This window comes from Archocentrus centrarchus, chromosome 13 (genome assembly GCF_007364275.1).
Source record: "Archocentrus centrarchus isolate MPI-CPG fArcCen1 chromosome 13, fArcCen1, whole genome shotgun sequence".
In the NCBI taxonomy this organism is placed as follows: Eukaryota; Metazoa; Chordata; class Actinopteri; order Cichliformes; family Cichlidae; genus Archocentrus; species Archocentrus centrarchus.
In genome coordinates this window covers 13,495,180-13,517,709 of record NC_044358.1, presented here as the reverse complement: position 1 = coordinate 13,517,709, position 22,530 = coordinate 13,495,180, and the positions used below count along the sequence as shown (strand labels likewise).

Here is a 22,530-nt window from a genome sequence, read left to right as displayed (position 1 = left end):
TTTTGTACCTGCAACCATATATACACACACATATAAATAAGAAGAATAAAAATAAAAAAAAGTAATTCACACTATACACTAGGGTTTAATCCCGGGATCCGGGATTCCCGGGAAATGCGATCAGAACCATTTCCCGTTTCCCGGGAAACGTTAGACGGGAAACCGGGAAAAAAGTCGCGCGCGTCGATTTGACTTTCAGAAAGAAAAGAAAGCTTCAGAATGTTAAATTTAAGGAAATATTGAGAGAAGGGTTCGTTTAATGCGAAAAGCATTACTCTTCATTTCAGGCACGTTCAGCCTCCGTTTAAGGCTTCAGCCTTCATCTCAAGCGTTTTAATAGAGGTATTACACAGTTGTGCTTTTTTCCTCTTTAATTTGTTGAAATCGTAGGCAATGTGTTTACCCTAAGGTATTTTGTATTATATAATTTTATATTATTATATATTGTTATATTGCATTATATAGCCTATAAAATATGCCTGCCCTGAACAATAAAGAAATATCTGTTTAACTTCAAGTGTTTCTTTTCCTCGTTTGCAGCCGCTTACTAACAATCATGAATTAGGATACGGGCCTAATGTGTGAAGAAATTATCATGAAATAGATTGCTTTAACATATTTCGCTTTTAAAATGGAGTTGAGTAAAATGTATATTTTTTAGGCTATAAGGATTGGCCAGTTTTTCAATAGACGATTCACAGCGAACCTACTTTAACCCTCAGACACGGTGTTATAAATTTGCTGTTGCCAGAATGGCAATGACCAAGTCGTAGTGCATTACTCAAGGCCCTGTGTTATGCCATATTATAGTGTAGTACGGTAGTTAACTTTTCAATGACTATTACAGCGTTCCACTGGTGGAGATATAGTGCAACAGATGTCGCCACGACAGCGTGGCTGAGCCATTATCAATGCTGTGGAGATGAACCGTATTGTTTTGCACCAGCAGTTGTAAAATAGCTTGGTATAATTCCATGTACAATGGAGGAATATTCGAATTATATTTGTTAAGGGAGTGTTGAGGAACGATACAACACCGCATATCTCGAGCACTCCAATCTCGAGATGTAGGTTTTATTGCGTTAATCAAGCCAACGTTACCCCCTACTGGGCATAACAGGACATAGCTGGAAAGCTACCTCTACAATATCACAATAGGTTAAGGCCGACACAGGCTACAGAAGGCCTAATTAAAATAAAAAAATAAATAAACTTTTTCCCGGGATTCCCGGGAAATGGCTCGTCATTTCCCGGGATTTGATTCATGTCATTTTCGGGAAAAATATTAAACCCTACTATACACTATACTCTATATACTATACACTATACACACTTTTATAAATTATAATATTTACATTGTGCAATAATGGTCCAGTTAGGGCTCAGAGTTGAGCAGACGGATGGCTTGTGGGTAAAAACTCTTCTTCAACCTTTCAGTCTTAGTCCTCAGGCAGCGGTAACGCCGGCCTGATGGGAGCAGGGAGAAGAGAGAGTGTCCGGGGTGGCTGGGCTGTTTTAGGATCTTCATGGCCCTCAGCCTGCACTGCTTGGTGTAAATGTCCTGCAGGTTGGGGAGGGTGGTTCTGATGGTCCGTTCAGCTGAACGAACCACCCTTTTTAGGGCCATGAAGTCCTGCTTGGTGCAGTTTCCCATCCAGGTGGTGATGCTCCCACGCATGATGCTCTCGATGGTGCAGGTGTAAAAGTTCCTGAGCACCTTGAGTGGGAGCTTGAAGTCTCTCAGCCACCTGAGGAGGTAGAGACGCTGTCTGGCCTTCTTCACAGTGATGTTTATGTGATGAGTCCAGGACAGGTCCTGTGAGATGGTCACTCCCAGGTATTTGAAAGTGTCCACTCTTTCCACCTCAGCACCACTGATGACAAGTGGATGGTAGTCCCTCTGCTGCTTCCTGCTGAAGTCCACGATCAGTTCCTTCGTTTTGCTGACGTTGAGCAGGAGGTGGTTCTCCTGGCACCAGTTCTCCAGGCGGGAGACCTCTCTCCTGTAGGCTGTCTCCTCATTGTGAGAGATTAGTCCCACAACAGCAGTGTCGTCAGCAAACTTGATGATGACGTTGGACTCTGACGTGGCCTCGCAGTCATGGGTGTACAGTGAGTACAGCAGAGGGCTGAGCACACAGCCTTGGGGGGATCCAGTGTTGAGGGTGAGGGAGGATGAGGTGAGGTGACCCACTCGTACCACCTGTGGTCTGCTGGTCAGGAAGCTGTGAACCCACCTGCACAGGGATGGGCCCAGGCCCAGGTCCAGCAGCTTAGAGACCAGCCTGGAGGGAACTATGGTGTTGAATGCTGAGCTGTAATCTACAAACAGCACTCTCACATAGTTCCCCTTACCAGTGTCTATGTGTGAAAGGGTCTTGTGGAGGAGGAAGGATATGGCGTCATCTGTGGATCTGTCTGGCTGGTATGCAAACTGTAGTGGGTCGAGGGTGGTGGGCAGTGAGGAGGTGATGAATGTCTTGATGAGTCTCTCAAAACACTTCATCACCACAGAGGTGAGTGCTATGGGCCTGAAGTCATTGGGGCTGCTGGGGTGTGGTTTCTTTGGGACAGGGACTATGATGGACTTTTTAAAGCAGGTGGGAATCACACACAGTTTCAGTGAGAGCTTGAATATCAGTGTAAACACAGGTGCCAGCTGGTCAGCGCAGGTCTTAAGGACACGTCCACTAATACCGTCTGGTCCAGCCGCTTTCCTGGTGTTTACACGTCTAAACGCCCTCCTCACGTCGCGCTCCGTCACAGTGAGTGTCTCCGCCCCTCCGGCCGGGAGCGCAGCGGGCTGTCGGCTTCCCGACTCAAAGCGCGCAAAGAACATGTTGAGTTCATCAGCCAGAGAAGCGTCGGCACTCACCGGGGGTGTGTGTGGTGCTTTGTAGTCCGTGATGGTGCGTAGTCCCTGCCACAGTCCCCTGGGGTCAGACTGTTGTAGTTGCTGTTCCAGTCTGCGGCCGTAGCGATGTTTTGCCTCTTTCACCGCTCTGCGGACGTTGTATGATGCAACCTTGTAGTCCTCCATGTTCCCAGAGGCGAGGCCGGAGTTGTAGGCAACGGTGCGGGACCTCAGGGCGTCGCGGACAGATTTATCCACCCACGGCTTCTGGTTGGGAAAAGTCCTGATGGTCCTCCTAAGTGAAGTGTCATCAACAACTTTCCCAATAAATCCCACAACAGTTTCCCTAAACTCCTCGATGTCTCCGCCCGCGCTGCTGCGAAACATGTCCCAGTCGGTTGAATCCAACGCACCCTGCAGAGCGGCCTCTGTTTGATCAGACCACCGTGTCACTTCTCTCACAGCAGGGGGTTTCTGCCTGAGCCGTTGTTTGTATTTCGGCATGAGAAGGACAGCGGTGTGGTCAGACTTCCCAAAAGGCGGAAGAGGCTTTGCTTTGTAGCCCTCTTTGAATGCAGAGTAGCAGTGGTCTAGGGTCCTCTCTCCTCTGGTGGGGCAGTCGATGTGTTGAATCAATTCCGGTATCAGCTTTTTCAAGTTTGCACTGTTAAAGTCCCCGGCTACGATGAGAGCCGCATCACGCTGGTTAGCCTGATAGGTGGAAATAGCCTCATGTAGCTCGGATAGTGCAGTGTTTGTGTCCGCCTGAGCTGGAATATAGACGGCGCTGAAGATGACCGAAGTAAACTCGCGGGGCAGGTAGTGGGGGCGGCATTTCAGGGTTAGGAGCTCCAGGTTAGGTGAACATGATTGTTTCAGAGGGACAACATTCCTACTGTCACACCAGTTGTTATTAATCATTAGGCACACACCTCCTCCTCTTGATTTTCCAGACTCACTCGTTCTGTCCGTGCGATGAACACTGAAGAACTCCGACGGCTGTACGGCGTGGTCCGGTATGAGGGGGGTCAGCCATGTCTCCGTGAGACAGATGATGTTGCAGTCCCTTATGTCCCTCTGAAACTGTATCCTGGCCCTGAGTTCGTCCAGCTTGTTATCCAGTGACTGGACATTAGCCAACAGGATGCTCGGCAGTGGCGTTTGGTGCGCTCTGCGCCTCAGCCTCTCTCTTACGCCGGCTCTTTTCCCTCGGGGCCTTGTCCGTGACCTGGGTGCTCCGCGCCGTCCTTTGTTTGAGCTGGCCCACTGGAAACGCAGTATCTCCTGGGGCCAAGCCGGGTCGGGAGAAAAAGGTGTCAGAATACAGCCAGAGTGCTGTATTCTGATATTAAAAAGAGTCTGTTTGTCATACGTGATATGACACAGAGCAGGCGGAATGTGTGTGTGTTTCAGATGGCTCTCATGTTGCAAAACTACCGCTGCAAACTGTCGGTCTGGGCATTCAACCAGTGCTTTGCGTGCCTCCAGTTTCTTGCTGGCAACACTTGATTCTGGTGTAGGAGTCGCTCTCATGACTCAGCTAGTGACGACACTCCCTGGCCAATCAGTGGCATGCTGTCCTCCGCGTCACATTTTCATATCGTCTCGGATCGCTCAGAACCTCGGGTGAGTGAATACAGAAAAAGGACCGGCAAAGTGTACCTGGTCCTAATGAAAATGCCATCAAATCACGGCGAGCCGAGTCGACCTGTATGGAAACGCGGCTATTGTGGCTCCTCCATTGTCCTCGAAGTGGCCAGAGATTTTATTCATGTTTCTCCAGAATTCTCGGACATTGTTTTGTTGGAGCTGTTCCTCCATCTTCCTCCTGAAGCTTTCTTTGCCTCTCCAGATCTTGTATTCAACATCCTTTTGTTATGGTCCCTCTGTCCTCCTGGGTGCTCCTACCTGTGGGTCTTTCTCTCCTCTCGTGTGTCGTCAGTGGCCTCATGTTTGATGGGCGGATCTAGGTCCAGGTCTCATCATCCGACTCACCTGGGAGTGATGAGACACACCTGTTCCTGGCCTCATCTAGTCTCCTTTTTTTTTTTTTTTTTTTTTGCCAACTGGCTTTTGGCTTTTATGAGCAGTGGAGGGAGACAGGAAATGGGGGAAAGATACAGGGGAAGACACGCAGGCAAATTGGTGACAGGCTGGGACTCAAACCCGTGCTGCCCGCACTGCAACGCGGCATATGTATGTGGTTGCCGATTTCACCACTAAGCCACTCGGGCGCCCCATCTAGTCTCCTATTTAAGCTGCCTGGTGGCGGTTAGTCTTCACTAGATTGTTACTGTTAAACAGTTAGTGCTGCCGGCTCTCTTGACTTTTTCCTGTTGCTTAGCTCACCAACCTGCTTATCTAACATACTCTCATCTTTGTACCCAGGTTCCTGGAAAAGGAGTGGCGAACGTTTCAGAGGGAATTCATGAAGATGAGTTCTGGATCTAAATGCTATCATGAGAGAGTGTCAGAATGGTTTTCCTGAGAGAAGATGACTTCCCTGTTTGTTGACTATTGCAAATCCCTTGTCACCAGCACATTGTAAATAAACACTGTTAATTCTAACCTTGGAATTCTGCCTGTTTTAAGTCCACCAGCTCCTAGCCATGACACCTTTTGGACTCTCCTCAGTTCCATTTTGTCTCCAGATCTGAAGGCCCTCTTCTTCTCCTTCAGCAGGGCCTTCAGCTCTGAGGTCACCAATGGTTTATTGTTGGAGAAGCACCGTACCTTCTTGGTTGGCTCAGTGTTCTCCACATAGAAGTTCATGAAATCTGTGATGCAGTGGGTGAGGGTGTCGATGTCCTCGGTGTGAGGCCTGCAGAGTTCCTGCCAGTCTCTACATTCAAAACAGTCTCTCAGGGCCTCACTGCAGTCCTCAGACCACAGTCTTATTATAATACCCCTTTTCCACTGCCGGGGTTCCAGTGCCGGTGACGGTGCCCGTGCTGTTCCCAAAAGAACAGCGAAAAAAGCTTAGGAACGGGCCCGCGTTTCCACAGCGCTTGCGAACCGCACCTTTACGTATGAGTGTGGGCGGGTCCTCGTCTGAACACGGAAGCTGAAGAGCGCAAACGTGGGAGAACACGCTCCCCTGTCTTGTGCTGCAAACACATTTTACAGTCCAAACCAAACTACTGCAGCATCTGTGTGCAGCACAGAGAGAAACACAGACAGCGATTAGAGCAAGACGACAAGTACGCACTTTGTGCCCTTTTATCTGTGATATGAACTGATACAAAGCAGCAAGTTCAGCCTTAGAGCCCAACCTAATTCACAGCCCTGAAAATCGCTTCGCTTTTCTCCTGTAATACACATGTAATATGGTAGAAAACTTGATGTTGTGATGGCAGAGTCACGCCCTTCTGCTGCTTTCGTTCTTGGTTCGAGACCAGCTAGTTTGTGGGGCCGGAGATGAACCCGCCTAACGGTTCAAATAAAGGCACCGGCTCCAGAACCCTGTTGGTGGAAAAGAGGCTAATGAGGGTGTAGGTGGGGTGGAGAATGACCAGGTTGTGGTCTGAGTGGCCAAGCCAGGGGAGGGGTGATGAGCTGTAAGCCTCCTTTGTGTTGGCAAACAGCAGGTCTAGAGTTTTATTGTCCCTTGTGTCGCAGTCAGCATATTGGCTGAAGTTAGGGAGAGTGGAAGAAAGTGAGGCATGGTTGAAGTCCCCAGAGATGATAATCAGAGACTGCGGATGTGCCATCTGTAACTGAGAGACGGTGGTGTGAATGTCCTCACAGGCTGCCGTAGCATCAGCCGAGAGCAGGACGTAAACAACTAACACAATAACGTGAATACTCCCGGGCCAGGTGGTATGGCCGAACGCTAACCGCAAACAGGTCAATGTCTTTGGTACAGTGCTCCTCCTTCACAGTGATGTGTCCTGAGTTACACCATCTTTCATTAACATACATTTCCAGTCCCCCATCTCTTGTCTTACCACTCTCTCTCATGCTCTGGTCCACTCTCACCAGTTGAAAGCCATCCAAAATTACAACGAAGTCTGGTGTGCTCTGCATCCCCTCCTCCAACGCCGTAATTCCTTCGGAATCTCGGGTCGCTCCTCCGGGAGTACCCTCCTGTTGCACAGAGCTAACAGCTGATCCCAGCTATAATTAATAGAGTGGCTCACAGGTTCTACAGATGGAGTGGTGAAAAGTCCCAAAAAGAGTAGAAGGAATGCCACTACTCTAACAAAACTTTGCAGGTCCATGGCGGGTTTGATATCCGATATAATCATAACACAAAAAGTCCGAAAGAAAAACTTAACATAAGAAAAACACACAAGAGAAGGAAATAAACTGGTAGCTGCAGAAACAGGCTGCCTACCATGGCGCCATCTTGGAGGAAAAACAAAGAAATCTTTGTCTCTTGTGCTCTGTTTAGTTTTACTAAACGGGATTACATTCAGCTGCCTGTTCCCTGATTACCCTCTGTGTATATATTGTCTCTGTCTTCCTCTTGTCTCTTGTCAGTCTTGTTGACATTGTGGCTGTGTCTTATTCCTGTGTTCCCCATATTCCTTAGTTCTGTAACCTGCCTTGTTTGTTTGCCTTTTTTCAGCCATAATAAAGTCTCATTTTCTTATTCACGCCTGCCTCTGAGTCCTGCATTTGTGCCCTCTCTCACCTCCACACACGCCACATGGTCTGCTCCAATGCACCGTGACAAGCGCAGTGGGTGGAAAATGTCTTGTCTCTGAGACAGTCTTAGAGGAATAAGGTGATATGAAATGGAAATAAATAGAGGTACCTTGAATTTTTGTATTTCAGACTGAAAATGAGTTACATTCCTCCACTGATCATAAATATATAAAATAGATATATTAATAAAATAATATATATTTATATTTGTACTGTCAAAGGGACTCAGCCCATGGCCGTGGTGTTCTCTCAGCCTTACATACAGTGGCTTGCAAAAGTATTCATACCCCTTGAACTTTTCCATATTTTGTCACATTACAACTCAACTCTATTTATAAAGCACTTTAAAATCAATACCATTGGCCAAAGTGCTGTACACATTAAGAGCAAACAGGTTTAAAACACATAAAAGCTAAAACCACAATTAAAACAATAAACAATGAGAACCAACATCTCAGACTGAGTTAAAAGCCAAAGAGAAGAAATGTGTTTTAAGAGAGCATTTAAAAGCAGAGAGTGAGTCAGCCTGCCTGATATGCAGAGGGAGATCATTCCACAGTTTTGGGGCAGCGATTGAAAAAGCACGGTCACCTCTCATCTTCCTCTTTGTCTTTGGGATAACCAACAGTGACAGATCAGCTGACCTGAGGGAGCGTGCAGGGACGTATAGGTGGAGAAGGTCAGACAGATATGGTGGGGCAAGGCCATGAAGACATTTAAAAACAAATAAAATCAATCCTAAAATGAACTGGGAGTAGTGTCTAGTTCAGCCCAACATAAAGTGCATTGCAATAGTCTAAGCGAGCAATGATAAAAGTATGGATTAAAATCTCAAAGTGGTGCCGTGAAAGAAATCGCTTTACCTTGGCCAGTTGTCTTAATTGATAAAAGCTGGACTTGACTACTGACTTAATTTGAGCATCAAGTTTAAGATTACTGTCCAGTTTTACACCCAGATTTGTTGTGGTCAGTGTCAGATGTTGACTCATAGGACCCAGATCAACATTAATTTTGGAGGTGTCACTAGGCCCAAACAACATGACCTCAGTCTTTTTATCATTCAGGTGCAAAACATTTGTGGACAGCCATGACTTAATATTTCCAATGCACTCTAAAAGATGGTTTGCAGAATATGTATTTTGCTGCTTCAGTGGCACATAAATTTGACAATCATCAGCATAAAAATGGAATGCAATGTCATGTCTCCAAAAAATTAATCCCATTGGAAGTAGGTACACAGAGAAAAGAAGAGGGCCAAGTATAGAGTCTTGAGGCACCCCACATGTAAGGGGCATTGCACAAGATTCAGCAGCTCCAATATGGACATAAAAGCTTCTCTCTGAAAGGTAGGACCTGAACCAATCTAAAACAACACCCTTAATGCCTGTCACGGTGGGGGCTGTGAGCTGGGAGGGGTGGACCCAAATGCAGGACTCGACCACAACTTAACTAAAAACTGCTTTATTTCCAGACTCGAATAATACACAATACAAAATCTCAACCAAGGCCAAAAATCAACTGGAAGCCTGGGAGAAAAGGAAAACAAAACTCTAAGCGAAAGCACACAGCTAAGGGGAAACTACGGGGGGAACAATGATGACGACGCAACAACAAACAAAGGAAAACTAAGGGCTTAAATACACACAAGGTGATTAGGGCAAGTGGAAACAACATGGGACGACAGGTGAACCAAATGAACGCAAAGCATAGGGAACACGAGACTGTCAAAATAAAACAGGAACTGACTAAACATAACAGACTCAGACCTAACACTGAAAACTTGACAAAGGGAACATACACGACAAAACAACAAGTGAAACTAAACAGCATACTCAAACAACAATATAACTATAAACTATAAGAAACACTAAGAAACATAACCTGAAAAGTACAACAAAATAAAGCTACACAAAAGAAACTCAAAATGCTGGGCCACCGGCCCAGGACCATGACAATGCCCACCCAGTTTTCCAGACGAGACAGGAGGATGTGATGGTCCACTGTGTCAAAGGCTGCTGTTAGATCCAACAGGACCAAAGCAACACAGTGACCAGAGTCAGTGGATAAAAGAATGTCATTAAAAACCTGCAACAGTGCTGACTCAGTACTGTTAAAACCAGACTGGAACACCTCCAGGGTCTCATGATTATTTAAAAATGAGCTTAGCTGGCAGTAGACAACTTTTTCTAAAATTTTAGAAAAAAAAGGAAGTTTGGAGATCGGTCTAAAGCTGAAAAGTTTAGAGGAGTCTAAACCAGATTTTTTAATAAGTGGGGACACCACTGCCTTCTTAAAGCTGGAAAGCACTGTACCATTCGCTAAGCTCCCATTAATAATATTAAGTACAAATGGTGCCAAGGTGGAAAGGACCTCCTTAAAAAGACAAGGTGGAATGGGGTAATTTAGAGAACCAGCAGGCTTTAAATGACCAATGATATCTCTCAGAGATGCCAAAATGACAGGCTCAAACTGGTCAAAAACAGCCGGGCATGTCACAGAGATAGAGGGGTCATAAGAAGGAGAACTAATGAGGGCCCTGATGCTAGCAACCTTATTAATAAAAAAGCTCATGAAATTCTCACACAATTCAGTGGAGCTCTCCAGGCAATCCGATTGTGGTGCATTTAGAGCAGAATTTACAATTTTAAAAAGAACACAGGGATTGTGACAGTTAAAAGAAATAATATCAGAAAAGTACTTAGATTTAGCGGCTTTCACAGTTTTCTGATAAAAACGCCAGCTGTCACGTAACAACTGGAAGGACACCTGTAACTTGTCCTTCTTCCACTTTCGCTCAGCTCTCCTGCAATCGCACCTGGCAGCGCGTGTAGCGTCATTCATCCAAGGCTCAGATCAAGATTTGGAAAATCTAGTTTTCAGTGGAGCCAAGGTATCTAAGACAGTCTGGCAGGTTGAGTTGAACTGAGAGGTAAATTCCTCGACATCTGAATTAGAGCTGAGAGACTTAGAAGGGCTGATCAGCGTTAAAGGCTGCGGAGAACTGAGCCGCAGTGGAGGAATTAAAAACACGACAGCGCTGTGTAGCAGTGCAAGATTTCACAATATGACAAAAGAAAGGCATTTCAAAAACAACGGGCATATGGTCAGAAAAAACAGCATCACAAGCCTCCAAATTAGAAACAGTAAAACCATATGTTAAAACAAGGTCGTGAGTGTGCCCATGTTCTTGTGTTGGACTAGACACAGACTGTGCAAAATTAAAAGAGTCAATAAGATGTAGGAAATCATTGGCCAACGGCTTCAAGGGACAGCATACATGAATATTAAAATCACCAACTATTAAAATCTTATCATAGTTTGGCATTATTCCAGCCAAGAAGTCAGCAAAGTCACCAATAAAATCTTTGTTATACTTGGGTGGTCTGTATACGACAGTGCACAACACTGGGGAGGCAGAGCAAAGCTCAAATAAGTTCATTTCAAAGCTAGAATAAGACGTTGTCAGATTGACCTGTTTACACTTATACTGTGCCTCCACCATGTCCTGATGTCCTCGGAGAATTAAAGTAAGTGCAGTTGGGTAGCAAAAGTTCATAGAAAGCACTAGACTCACCAACAGTCATCCATGTCTCAGTAACACAGAGAAAGTCCAGTCTGCGGGATGTAAAGAAATCCTTCAGGATAAACGTTTTGTTGGCTAGCAATCTAGCATTTACCAGCGCCATCCTGACAGGAGCTGGAGCATTAGCCAACTGTTGGGCCTGAGAGAGAGGCCGCAGACAGGAAGCAGAGAGGAGGCAATCGGATCCAGGAAGCACCACGAAATAAAACGAAGAGACGCCGGTCCAGTACATCCAGAGAAAGCGCCAAGGAGAGCACGCCAAACTGGTTTTTAAGTTTTATCATCCTGCCGCTGCATTTCCCACGATGTCTGCGCCTTCTGCGTGCAGATAGAGCCGGAAAACGCTGGACTTAAGCCGGTATACCCAAAGGAGGTGGAAGGTAGAAGGTCCTCTGCCCGTCTTGACTGAAACAGTCCCAACATACACATGATTGATGTATATTTAGGAGTGTTTGGTGATCATAAACAAATAGAGAGTTGACGTTCAGTGTAACAAGTGTAACAAGCAACCAAACCAGCAGGAAAACAACCACTGTACTGGCCTCGCAGAAATCTCCATTCGGCTATCCAGCAAGCTAAACACCTCCACACAATAAATCCAGGACACCCTGTCGAACTTGAGCGTCTTTATAATGTGAACGGTGTGAAACTGAAATACAATACACAGAATAGTAAATACACGGGGAGTTTAGTACTTCAAATGCACGCATGTCTAAAAAGAGGTGTTTAACATAAAGTGTCTGCCATATATATGCCATATATGACCTTCCATCAACTAATGTATTTACAACAAACATAATCTTCATATACAATACAAATTAGTATATTTGGAAAAAAAATGTCCCAAACTGCAACAATACCAAATATATACTTCCAGTTAAACATCCAACTTACAGGGAATGCCTTTATGAGGTCTAGAAGATTTTTCCTCCCAGCAGCTGTAAGACTTTATAACCATCACTGCTCCCAACAAAAACCACAATAACCTACACAATGTAGGATAATATATAATATGCTGTAAATAGTCCGGCCTGTTAAGGTTCAACACACAGGCACATCATGTACATTGTATATAGTGTTATTATTAGTAGTATTAAGGTTAATCTTGTTTGTTGATTTTGTATATATATATATTAGGGGTGGGACTTTAACGCGTTAATTTCGATTAATTAATTATGGGGAAATTAACGCGTTAAAAATTTTAACGCATTTTAATCGCACTTTGCACCGTGGAACGTTTCTCAGTGCACGAGTTCCAGGCATACAGATTATATCGACGCACAATGTCCAAATTAGGGGCCGCATCCTGCGAAGGACCCGGCCCCTAATTTGGACATTGTGCGTTTCGCGGCCCACGAACACCACAAAGGCCGGAAGTGAGCGGCTAGCCTTCATATCAGCTGCCATCACCTCTGCGTAGCTCATGTCGCCTAGCAACTGTGAGTGCGAAGCACAGCTGTGTAAAAACAGCTGTTAAACGGAGAACGAACTTTTTCTCCTTTTTGTGGTTTAATTTTAAGTCTTTAATTCAAAATAAGCTGTTAAAACAAGCATAACACATTTCAACATCAAGGAATACAGCTGAGAGAATGATTAATTTCCAACTATAACAAGTGACACATTAAGGTTGAATAAAATTATCCAGTTATGATGCTTAACTTTAATTTCAGGAGTTTGCTTATCACAGGAGCACTTCCACCCTTCATTGGTCTGTGTAGTAGACTGGTGGGAAAATGAACAAAATTTTGAAGTTTAAGCTTATGTATATTGATTTATTCATCAACTAAACTTAAATTAATATTTCTCATGTCAAATATTGAAATGCGATTAATTTCGATTAATTAATTACAAAGCTTGTAATTAATTCGATTAATTTTTTTAATCGAGTCCCACCCCTAATATATATATATATAAATATAAATATATATATATATATATTTACGGTGGCGCAGTGGTTAGCGCTGTTGCCTCACAGATAGAATACCATCTGGAAGGCCTGGGTTCGATTCCACCTTGGCCCAGGCCTCTCCCTCTCTCTGTGTGGAGTTTGCATGTTCTCCCCGTGCTTGCGTGGGTTTCCTCCGGGTACTCCGGTTTCCTCCCACATTCCAAAGACATGCACTTACTGGGGTTAGGTTAATTGGCTATTCTAAATTGCCCATAGGTGTGAAATGTGAGTGTGAAAGGTTGTTCGTCTCTCTGTGTTGGCCCTGTGACAGGCTGGCGACCTGTTCAGGGTGTACCCTGCCTCTCGCCCTATGACAGCTGGGATAGGCTCCAGCCCCCCCGCGACCCTGACCAGGATAAGCGGACGCGAATGGATGGATGGATGGATGGATGGATGGATGGATGGATGGATATATATATATATATATATATATATATATATATATATATATATATATATATATATATATATATATATATATTCTCATTAGTGTAAATTATTATATTTATATTTATAATAACTGCGGCTGCTGTTACACCCAAAATTTCCCCTCTGTGGGACAATAAAGGATGTTTCTTCTTCTTCTTCTTCTAGAACAGCAGGATTGCATGAGATGGTGAACGCATGAATTACTGCAGCCTTCTTGCTGGTTTTCCTGGCTTCTACCACTTCTGGCTACATCACTTCCTGTTACTTGCCATTTACTGACAGTCTTAAAGGGACAACAGCTATTTTAGGGCGAAAGCCCAAAACAACCACAGTTCTTAGAGACAGAAGGCAGAGGGCTTGCCAGAGGGCACCATCCACAAACATAAATATATTTCACTGGAATTTAATGTGAAAGACCAACACAAAAGGGTATACAATTGTGAAGTGGAAAGAAAATTATACATTTTTTACAAATAAAAAACTGAAAAGTGCTCTGAGTGCAACCAATTGCATTCAGAAGTTGCCTGATGACTGCTAATGACTAAAAAGGTCCACCTGTGTGTAATCTAATCTCAGTACAAATACAGCTGCTCTGTGACAGCCTCAGAGGTTGGTTACGAGAATATTGGGGAGTAAACAGCATCATGAAGTCCAAAGAACACACCAGACAGGTCAGGAATAAGGTTGTGGAGAAGTTTAAAGCAGGCTTAGGCTATAAAAAGATTTCCCAAGCTTTGAATATCTCACGGAGCACCGTTCAATCCATTATCTGGAAATGGAAAGAGTATGGTGAAACTGTAAACCTACCAAGACAAGGCCGTCCACCTAAACTTACAGGCCCAACAAGGAGAGCACTGATCAGAGATGCAGCCAAGAGGCCCATGGTGACTCTGGATGAAATGCAGAGATCCACAGCTCAGTTGGGGGAATCTGTCCACAGGACAACTATTAGTCGTGCACTGAAAGAAAGCTATTGTTAAAAGAAAACCATAAAAAGTCCCGTTTGCAGTTTGCCAGAAGCCATGTTGGAGACACAGCAAACATGTGTAACAACGTGCTTTGGTCAGATGAGACCAAAATTGAACTTTTTGCCAAAATGCCAAACGCTATGTGTGGTGGTGAATTAACACTGCACATCACCCTGAACACACCATCCCCTCTGTCAAATATGGTGGTGGCAGCATCATGCTCTGGGGCTGCTTCTCCTCAGCAGGGACAGGGAAGTTGGTCAGAGTTGATGGGAAGATGGATGGAGCCAAATACAGGACAATCTTGGAAAAGACTTGAGACTGGGGCAGAGGTTCACCTGCCAGCAGGACAACTACCCTAAACATAAAGCCAGGGCTACAATGGAATGGTTTAAAACAAAACATATTCATGTGTTAGAAAGGCCCAGTCAAAGTCCAGACCTAAACCCAATCGAGAATTTGTGGCAAGATCTGAAAACTGCTGTTCACAAACGCTCTCCATCTAATCTGACTGAGCTTGAGTTGTTTTGCAAAGAAGAATGGGCAAAAATTTCAGTCACTAGATGTGCAAAGCTGGTGGAGACAAACCCTAAAAGACAGCAGCTGTAATTGCAGCAAAAGGTGGTTCCACAAAGTATTGACTCAGGGGGGCTGAATACTTTTGCACACCGCACTTTTCAGTTTTTTATTTGTAAAAAATGTTTTGAATCATGTATAATTTTCATTCCACTTCACAATTGTATACCACTTTGTGTTGGTCTTTCACATTAAATTCCAGTGAAATATATTTATGTTTGTGGTTGCAATGTGACAAAATATGGAAAAGTTCAAGGGGTATGAATACTTTTGCAAGCCACTGTACATCACACACAATGAAATCTAATTTTTCTCCCATGAAAGTAAAACCAATGAGATAAAATAAAGATGTTCTCTATTTCTTTCAAAAATGTGAAGTAGACCGTGCGATTAACAGCCACTCACTACGGGCTTCCCGGTGAAGAAACCTGCTTCCAGCTTATTCCTTCCAGGTTTCAGCGTCTTTGTTTATCGGACAGGAATTACACAACACAATAGAATAAGGAGTCAATTATTAAATTTAATTAGCCACTCCACTCAGATTACAGATCGAATCAGGGCACTTAGTCTGATTCCTATCTAAGCAGTCCAGATCTCATATACTCGGAGCTTATCAGTTCTGTTACATCATATGCAATGCAAAAAGTGTGCGAGAAGAAGGATCCCAGCAGCCACTACTTCGAATGGCCTTAGAGTTTCTCCTTATCACTTGTTTGGTTTCCTCCGCTCCTGTGACTGACCATCACCAGAACCTCGAACATCTGTGATTGATAAATACATACCCACCAAGAACACATTGTACTTTGCTGGCACCAAACATGTACTTCTGTATTGTTAAGCAACTATTTTTTTATGTTGTCCTCTAAGGCAAAGTTTCTCAGGCAAATAAATGTGAGAATAATGAAAGCAAACACATATCATGATTATATTTGAAGCTTCATATAACTCACTCCTCTTTACCAGTCATGGCAGCCTTCGAAGTTTGCAGCCCCTGAATTTGGACACTGCTACAGACTGCAGGTAACAGCTCCACCTACATTATAGAGACAAGCACAGGCTGTCCATGTGGACTATGTTCCATGTTTGGAACTGTGGTCGCAAGGTAGTTGGTGCATAGCATTAACTCCAAACCAGATGGTAACTGATAGTAGTGTGCTCCGGTTTCAGAGGGATCACGCTCCTTAGCCTCTAAGCCAGGGTGCATGAGAGGAGAGTCCATCCATTAGTTGAACCTTGGACCCAGAAGGAACAACGTGGTTTTCATCCTGAACACTGGACCAGCTCTTTATCTTTGAGGATATTCAAATGTGCATGGGAGTTTGCCCAAACACTCTACATGTGCTCTGTGGACTTGAAGACATTTAATTGCTTCCCTCAGAGCATCCTGTGGGAAGTTCTCCAAGAATAAAGGTTATCTGGCCCTGGGTAACTTATATGGGTAGAATTTCTACATGTAGCCAAATCATGTAGGATTTCCACTTTGCTGGTCTCAGACCCAGGACACACTGGAGAGATTATGTTTCTCAGCTTAATTGGGAACACCTCAGTGTTCCCCCCAGATGAGCTGGAGGAGGCTGTAGGGTAGAGGGAGGTCTGGGTGTCTTTGCTTAGGTTGGTTGCAGGTACTCAATTTGAATTTTTTTTTTTTTTCCTTTTTAATATGAGGTTTTTAATTGAGTATTTAATGTTTTCCCTTTTGAATGATTTAATGGATTGATAGTTCATTTAGAAATATTTTTAATTCCTCTTTTTATTGTCCATTAAAATTTCAGATGATTAATTACATTAATAAAATTTATTTAATTAAACCTTTAACAATACTAGGGCTCGTATCCGGGCCCAAAATAATTTGCAAAAAATAATTCCAGGATTGTTAAAGGGTTAAATAAACAGAAGAAATGAAAATGTAATTTGCAAATAAATTTACTATTGTGACACCCACTTCCAGGTTTGGTGGCTACTTGGATTAGGGGCGTGGCTTTAGAGTAATGTTTGTCACCTGGGTTGATTGTTCAGCTGAGGGTATGGCTCTTTCATTTGAATTTGTGTGAACTTTGTTTGCTTTATTTTTTGATTAACACACCCATCCACACACGGTGCATATTACTGATGAACTGATAACATATGTAACTTCTGTTTTTTTATAAATTTATTCTGCATTTAAGTCATGTGTGCTCTTCATGGTTTATCCTTCCCTCGGAGCCACAGTTTTGACGAAAACAAATTTTATAATACTTTTTAATGATTAAATTCATTACATGCTTAGCTTGATGAGCGCAATGCTACTGGTCTTCCATAAAATACAAGCAACTACAGATTACCAGGTAAACACAGTTGTGATCTCAGTGTGACTAATGTGCTGCTGTTTTGTGTTTTCAGGACATCCTTCGCTCCTGTGTTTCCAACACACAGGTAAGAGCTTTCATCTATTTCAATTTTTAATCTTTATTTTACATTTTTTTTAAAGTAGTGGTTATATAGTGTATAGTGAAAGCAAAAGCACCCCAGTTTGTTTATGGGAGGCAAGGGCATAGATTTGGTATTACCATTTGTAGGGGCTCGAGTCAAATGGGGTTCCGTTGCAGCGCTAATTTCAACCGTGGAGCAAATATTGGTAGGGGCATCGCCTTACAGTCCCTAGATAATCATACCTTGTCATTGGTAGGGACATCACGGACATTATTTGATATTGGTAGGGAACTAATTTTACAACCCTGAGGGGAGGAGACACAAATTGACCCCTTTGGAACAACAATCAAGTATCCCCTCAGCTTACTGCCTGTATGTGGGAGTTTTCACCAATGGACACGAGGGTTCTTCGTTATGTCTTCGGTCCAGGGAATGGGTCCTGACTGTTGTCTGTACTTATGCGCTGATTCACAGTTCTGAGTACCCAGCCTTCTTGGAGTTGGTGGGTAGGGTGCTCAAGGGTGCTCTATCCGTTGTTCCACTTCAAAGCTCATGTGGGCAACAACAGTGAGACCTGGAAGGGCATGATTGGGAGGAATGGCCTGCCTAATCTGAACCTAAGTGGTGTTCTGTTATTGGATTTCTGCGGACTTCTATTGGACCTCTATTTATAATTTTTTTACTTAGTGTGTCTTTACAGATTCGCTAGCTTAGTGCAGCTATTACAGGGGTGTCCAAACTTTTTGGACAGAGAGCCACACATGGAAAAATATACAAAAGGCCGGGCCGCTTAGTTCAGGACAAATTTTATATATCACGTTATTAAACCAAACATATGTGAATAATCATTAACATTGCGTGGATCACAGTTTTTCATTAATGCTTTTTCAATTTTTCATTTATTCTGCTGCTTTACAGGTCTTTTCACTGTTGGCAGCCTCACATTGCTTCTTACTCGGGATCATGATTCCCTCTTCACACCCCTGTATAAAAATGGGGAAATATAAGGGGGAAAGAGGAAGGGTATATGTGAGCTTGTTATGCAAATATGTATTTGGGCTTGTTAACAGATTTATGTTTGTTGCAAAATGTTATCAACTTAAATTCACTGAATTTATAAATTAATTACTTATTTACACATGATTACATAATAATGTGTATTTTTACCTTACCTAAAATGGGAACAGTGCTGCACTCAGTGGGAGCAGTGATGCTGTGCTTTGGACTGAAGGATGGCTGGCAGATCAGGAGTAAGTTTGGTGGTTGAGATGCGGAGGACATCACAGAGATGGCTGTCAGTCATTTTGGTTCTCAGTCTGCTTTTGTTCAGAGTTAATAATGAAAATGTTTGCTCACATATGTAAAGGGGTTGGACAATGAAACTGAAACACCTGGTTTTAGACCACAATAATTTATTAGTATGGTGTAGGGCCTCCTTTTGCTGCCAATACAGCGTCAATTCATCTTGGGAATGACACATACAAGTCCTGCACAGTGGTCAGAGGGATTTTAAGCCATTCTTCTTGCAGGATAGTGGCCAGGTCACGACGTGATACTGGTGGAGGAAAACGTTTCCTGACTCGCTCCTCCAAAACACCCCAAAGTGGCTCAATAATATTTAGATCTGGTGACTGTGCAGGCCATGGGAGATGTTCAACTTCACTTTCATGTTCATCAAACCAATCTTTCACCAGTCTTGCTGTGTGTATTGGTGCATTGTCATCCCGATACATGGCACCGCCTTCAGGATACAATGTTTGAACCATTGGATGCACATGGTCCTCCAGGATGGTTCGGTAGTCCTTGGCAGTGACGCGCCCATCTAGCACAAGTATTGGGCAAAGGGAATGCCATGATATGGCAGCCCAAACCATAACTGATCCACCCCCATGCTTCACTCTGGGCATGCAACAGTCTGGGTGGTACGCTTCTTTGGGGCTTCTCCACACCGTAACTCTCCCGGATGTGGGGCAAACAGTAAAGGTGGACTCATCAGAGAACAATACATGTTTCACATTGTCTACAGCCCAAGATTTGCGCTCCTTGCACCATTGAAACCGACGTTTGGCATTGGCACGAGTGACCAAAGGTTTGGCTATAGCAGCCCGGCCGTGTATATTGACCCTGTGGAGCTCCCGACAGACAGTTTTGGTGGAAACAGGAGAGTTGAGGTGCACATTTAATTCTGCCATGATTTGGGCAGCCGTGGTTTTATGTTTTTTGGATACAATCCGGGTTAGCACCCGAACATCCCTTTCAGACAGCTTCCTCTTGCATCCACAGTTAATCCTGTTGGATGTGGTTCGTCCTTCTTGGTGGTGTGCTGACATTACCCTGGATACCGTGGCTCTTGATACATCACAAAGACTTGCTGTCTTGGTCACAGATGTGCCAGCAAGACGTGCACCAACAATTTGTCCTCTTTTGAACTCTGGTATGTCACCCATAATGTTGTGTGCATTCCAATATTTTGAGCAAAACTGTGCTCTTACCCTGCTAATTGGACCTTCACACTCTGCTCTTACTGGTGCAATGTGCAATTAAGGAAGATTGGCCACCAGGCTGGTCCAATTTAGCCATGAAACCTCCCACACTAAAATGACAGGTGTTTCAGTTTCATTGTCCAACCCCTGTATGTGGAGCCAAACAGACTCATCATTCTTTTTACATGGTGTCACATCAGAGGAAACTTGTCCTTTTCCACACTCTGATAGAAGTCAGGTAGGGACAAAAGCTGGTGTTGATTTCTCAGAGAATCATCACACTGCAAATCAATGAGTTCTAATTGCAGACTCTCTTCCACTTCCTCTGCATCCACCAGGAAGGGAGTCGAGAACAGTTTGATTTGTTTTTCAATATTAAAGAAATCTTGGAAGCACTGACTGAATTCTGTCATGAGAGATGTGATGACAAATATTTCCCTTTCTTAAGAGAAAGATTGGCCTTTGGAAAAGCACTCTTGATTTCGGACAGTGTGGGGAAGTGCGCAAAATTAACGTTGCGTAACTGTGCCTCAAAGAGACAGAGTTTCACGCAGAATGCCTTCATCTGCATATAAAGTTGTGGTACAAGCTGGTCTTTGCCTTGTAGGCTCTTGTTAAGTGAGTTAAGATGATCAGTAAGATCAACTAAAACTGCAAGGTCGGCCAACCATAAAGGGTCACTCAGCTCATGAAGCGGGCGGTCCTTTTCTTTCAAAAACTGGTCAATTTCTGACCTCAGGGCATAAAACTGCTGCAGCACAGAGCTGCGACTTAGCCAGCGCACATCACAATGGTACAGTAGGTCTCCGTATTCAGCATCAATGTCTGATAGGAACGCTTGAAATTCTCTGTGGTACAGCCCTCGTTCTTCAGAAATGTCCTTACCCGTCGTTGTGCCCTTTAGACTTCTAAGATCAAGCAGCTCCTCCGAGATGCAAAAATTATCATCAACTCCCAGCAAAAAAATTAACAGCTGTGCGGTGTCTGTGGCATCTGTGCACTCATCACATGCTATCGAGTAAAAATCAAAAGCACAAGCTTTATCTGACATTTGATGTTTTAAGTCAGCAGACAAGTCTTCTATTCGCCGCACACACTGCTGAATTACTGCAGTTTTTCCGGCCACATTATTCCTGCAACTTTAATAAGGCACTGTTTTATGAAGTCTCCATCTGAGAAAGGTTTCCCATGTTGTGCAATGAGTTGAGCTATCTCGTAACTAGCCACTGTGGCATTTTCTTGTGCCTTATTAGCAAAAAAATACTGTTGCTGAGCTAGCAGGCTAGCTGCCATTTGCTTAACTTTGTGTTCTCATTCAGCACCAGTGTAGGATGCATAGGTCTGATGTTTGGTTTCATAGTATCGGCGTAAATTATACTCTTTCATCACTGCCATAGTCTTGGTACAAATCAAGCAGACACACTTCTCTTTCACTTCTGTAAAAAAATAATTATTTGCCCACCATGTCTGAAATCTTCTGCATTCACTCACTGTCTTACGTTTCTTCATAGACGCCAAACATCCATCCATTCATCCATTCGCTTCCACACATCCTGTTAAGGGTCGCGGGGGGGCTGGAGCCTATCCCAGCTGTCATAGGGCGAGAGGCAGGGTACACCCTGAACAGGTCGCCAGCCTGTTGCAGGGCCAACACGGAGTGACAGACAACCTTTCACACTCACATTCACGCACTCAGTCACACCTATGGGCAATTTAGATTAGCCAATTAACCTAACCCCAGTAAGTGCATATCTTTTGGAATGTGGGAGGAAACCGGAGTACCCGGAGGAAACCCACGCAAGCACGGGGAGAACATGCAAACTCCACACAGAGAGAGGGAGAGGCCTGGCCAAGGTGGAATCGAACCCAGGCCTTCCAGATGGTATTCTAACTGTGAGGCAGCAGTGCTAACCACTGTGCCACCGTGCTGCCCTAGATGCCAAACAATTTAAGCATAAAATTGCTTGCTCATAGGTGCTTGCTCATTGGGGTCATCTAATTGGTGGTGTTCATTTTGGGGTTTTCTCTCTATTATTGTAGGGTCTTTACCTTACTATATAAAGCTCCTTGCGGCTACTGTTGGGATTTGGTGCTATGTAATAAAATTTAATTGAACTGAATCGTTGCCATTTTCTTTTGTGTGGTGATGACACTGATCAGGGCCATGAGCCTAAGAAACCAAAAATCTATGAAAAACAAAACAAAAATGTGAAAAATAACCAGAAACATTACACTCCTCACTGGCTACCCAGTTCTCACCTCTGGCCCCAAAAAACTTTGGTGTTTATGGCAGCTTAGGATGTAGAGCGGGTTGTCTACTATTCAGACGGCTGGTGGTTTGATCCCAGCTCCTGCATCAGTATGCTGAAGTGTTCTTGGGGAAGATACTGAAGCCCAAATACCACCTGATACATCCATCTGGGTGTGGGTGTGTACATGGGTGTTGGAAAATGTGTCTGTATTGATGCAGTTTGCAGTGTAAAAAGTTCTTGGAGTGCTCGGTGACAGTAAAAACACCCAGTGTAAATTATGAGGGTAGAACACTAACTAACCTTGCTAACTAGTGTAATTATATTAGATACATGAGTTACAGTATAACAAACAGCTAGACAGCTGCTTTAGTGAAAAGT

The 22,530-nt window shown here is 43.9% G+C and overlaps 1 protein-coding gene across 4 annotated transcripts in view; it reads left to right on the top strand.

Moving 5' to 3' along the window:
* The window catches only part of ppp1r14ab (protein phosphatase 1, regulatory (inhibitor) subunit 14Ab), a 62,633-nt gene that overhangs the window by 38,138 nt on the left and 1,965 nt on the right, over positions 1-22,530 (top strand). For 3 of the 4 annotated variants that reach the window (XM_030743441.1, XM_030743438.1, XM_030743440.1), the window contains one exon: positions 17,388-17,420. In XM_030743441.1, the coding sequence (XP_030599301.1) occupies positions 17,388-17,420 (33 nt within the window). Of the gene's footprint in view, positions 1-5,242; positions 5,383-17,387; positions 17,421-22,530 lie in introns of those variants that run through there. The other variant, XM_030743439.1, reaches the window with a different exon arrangement.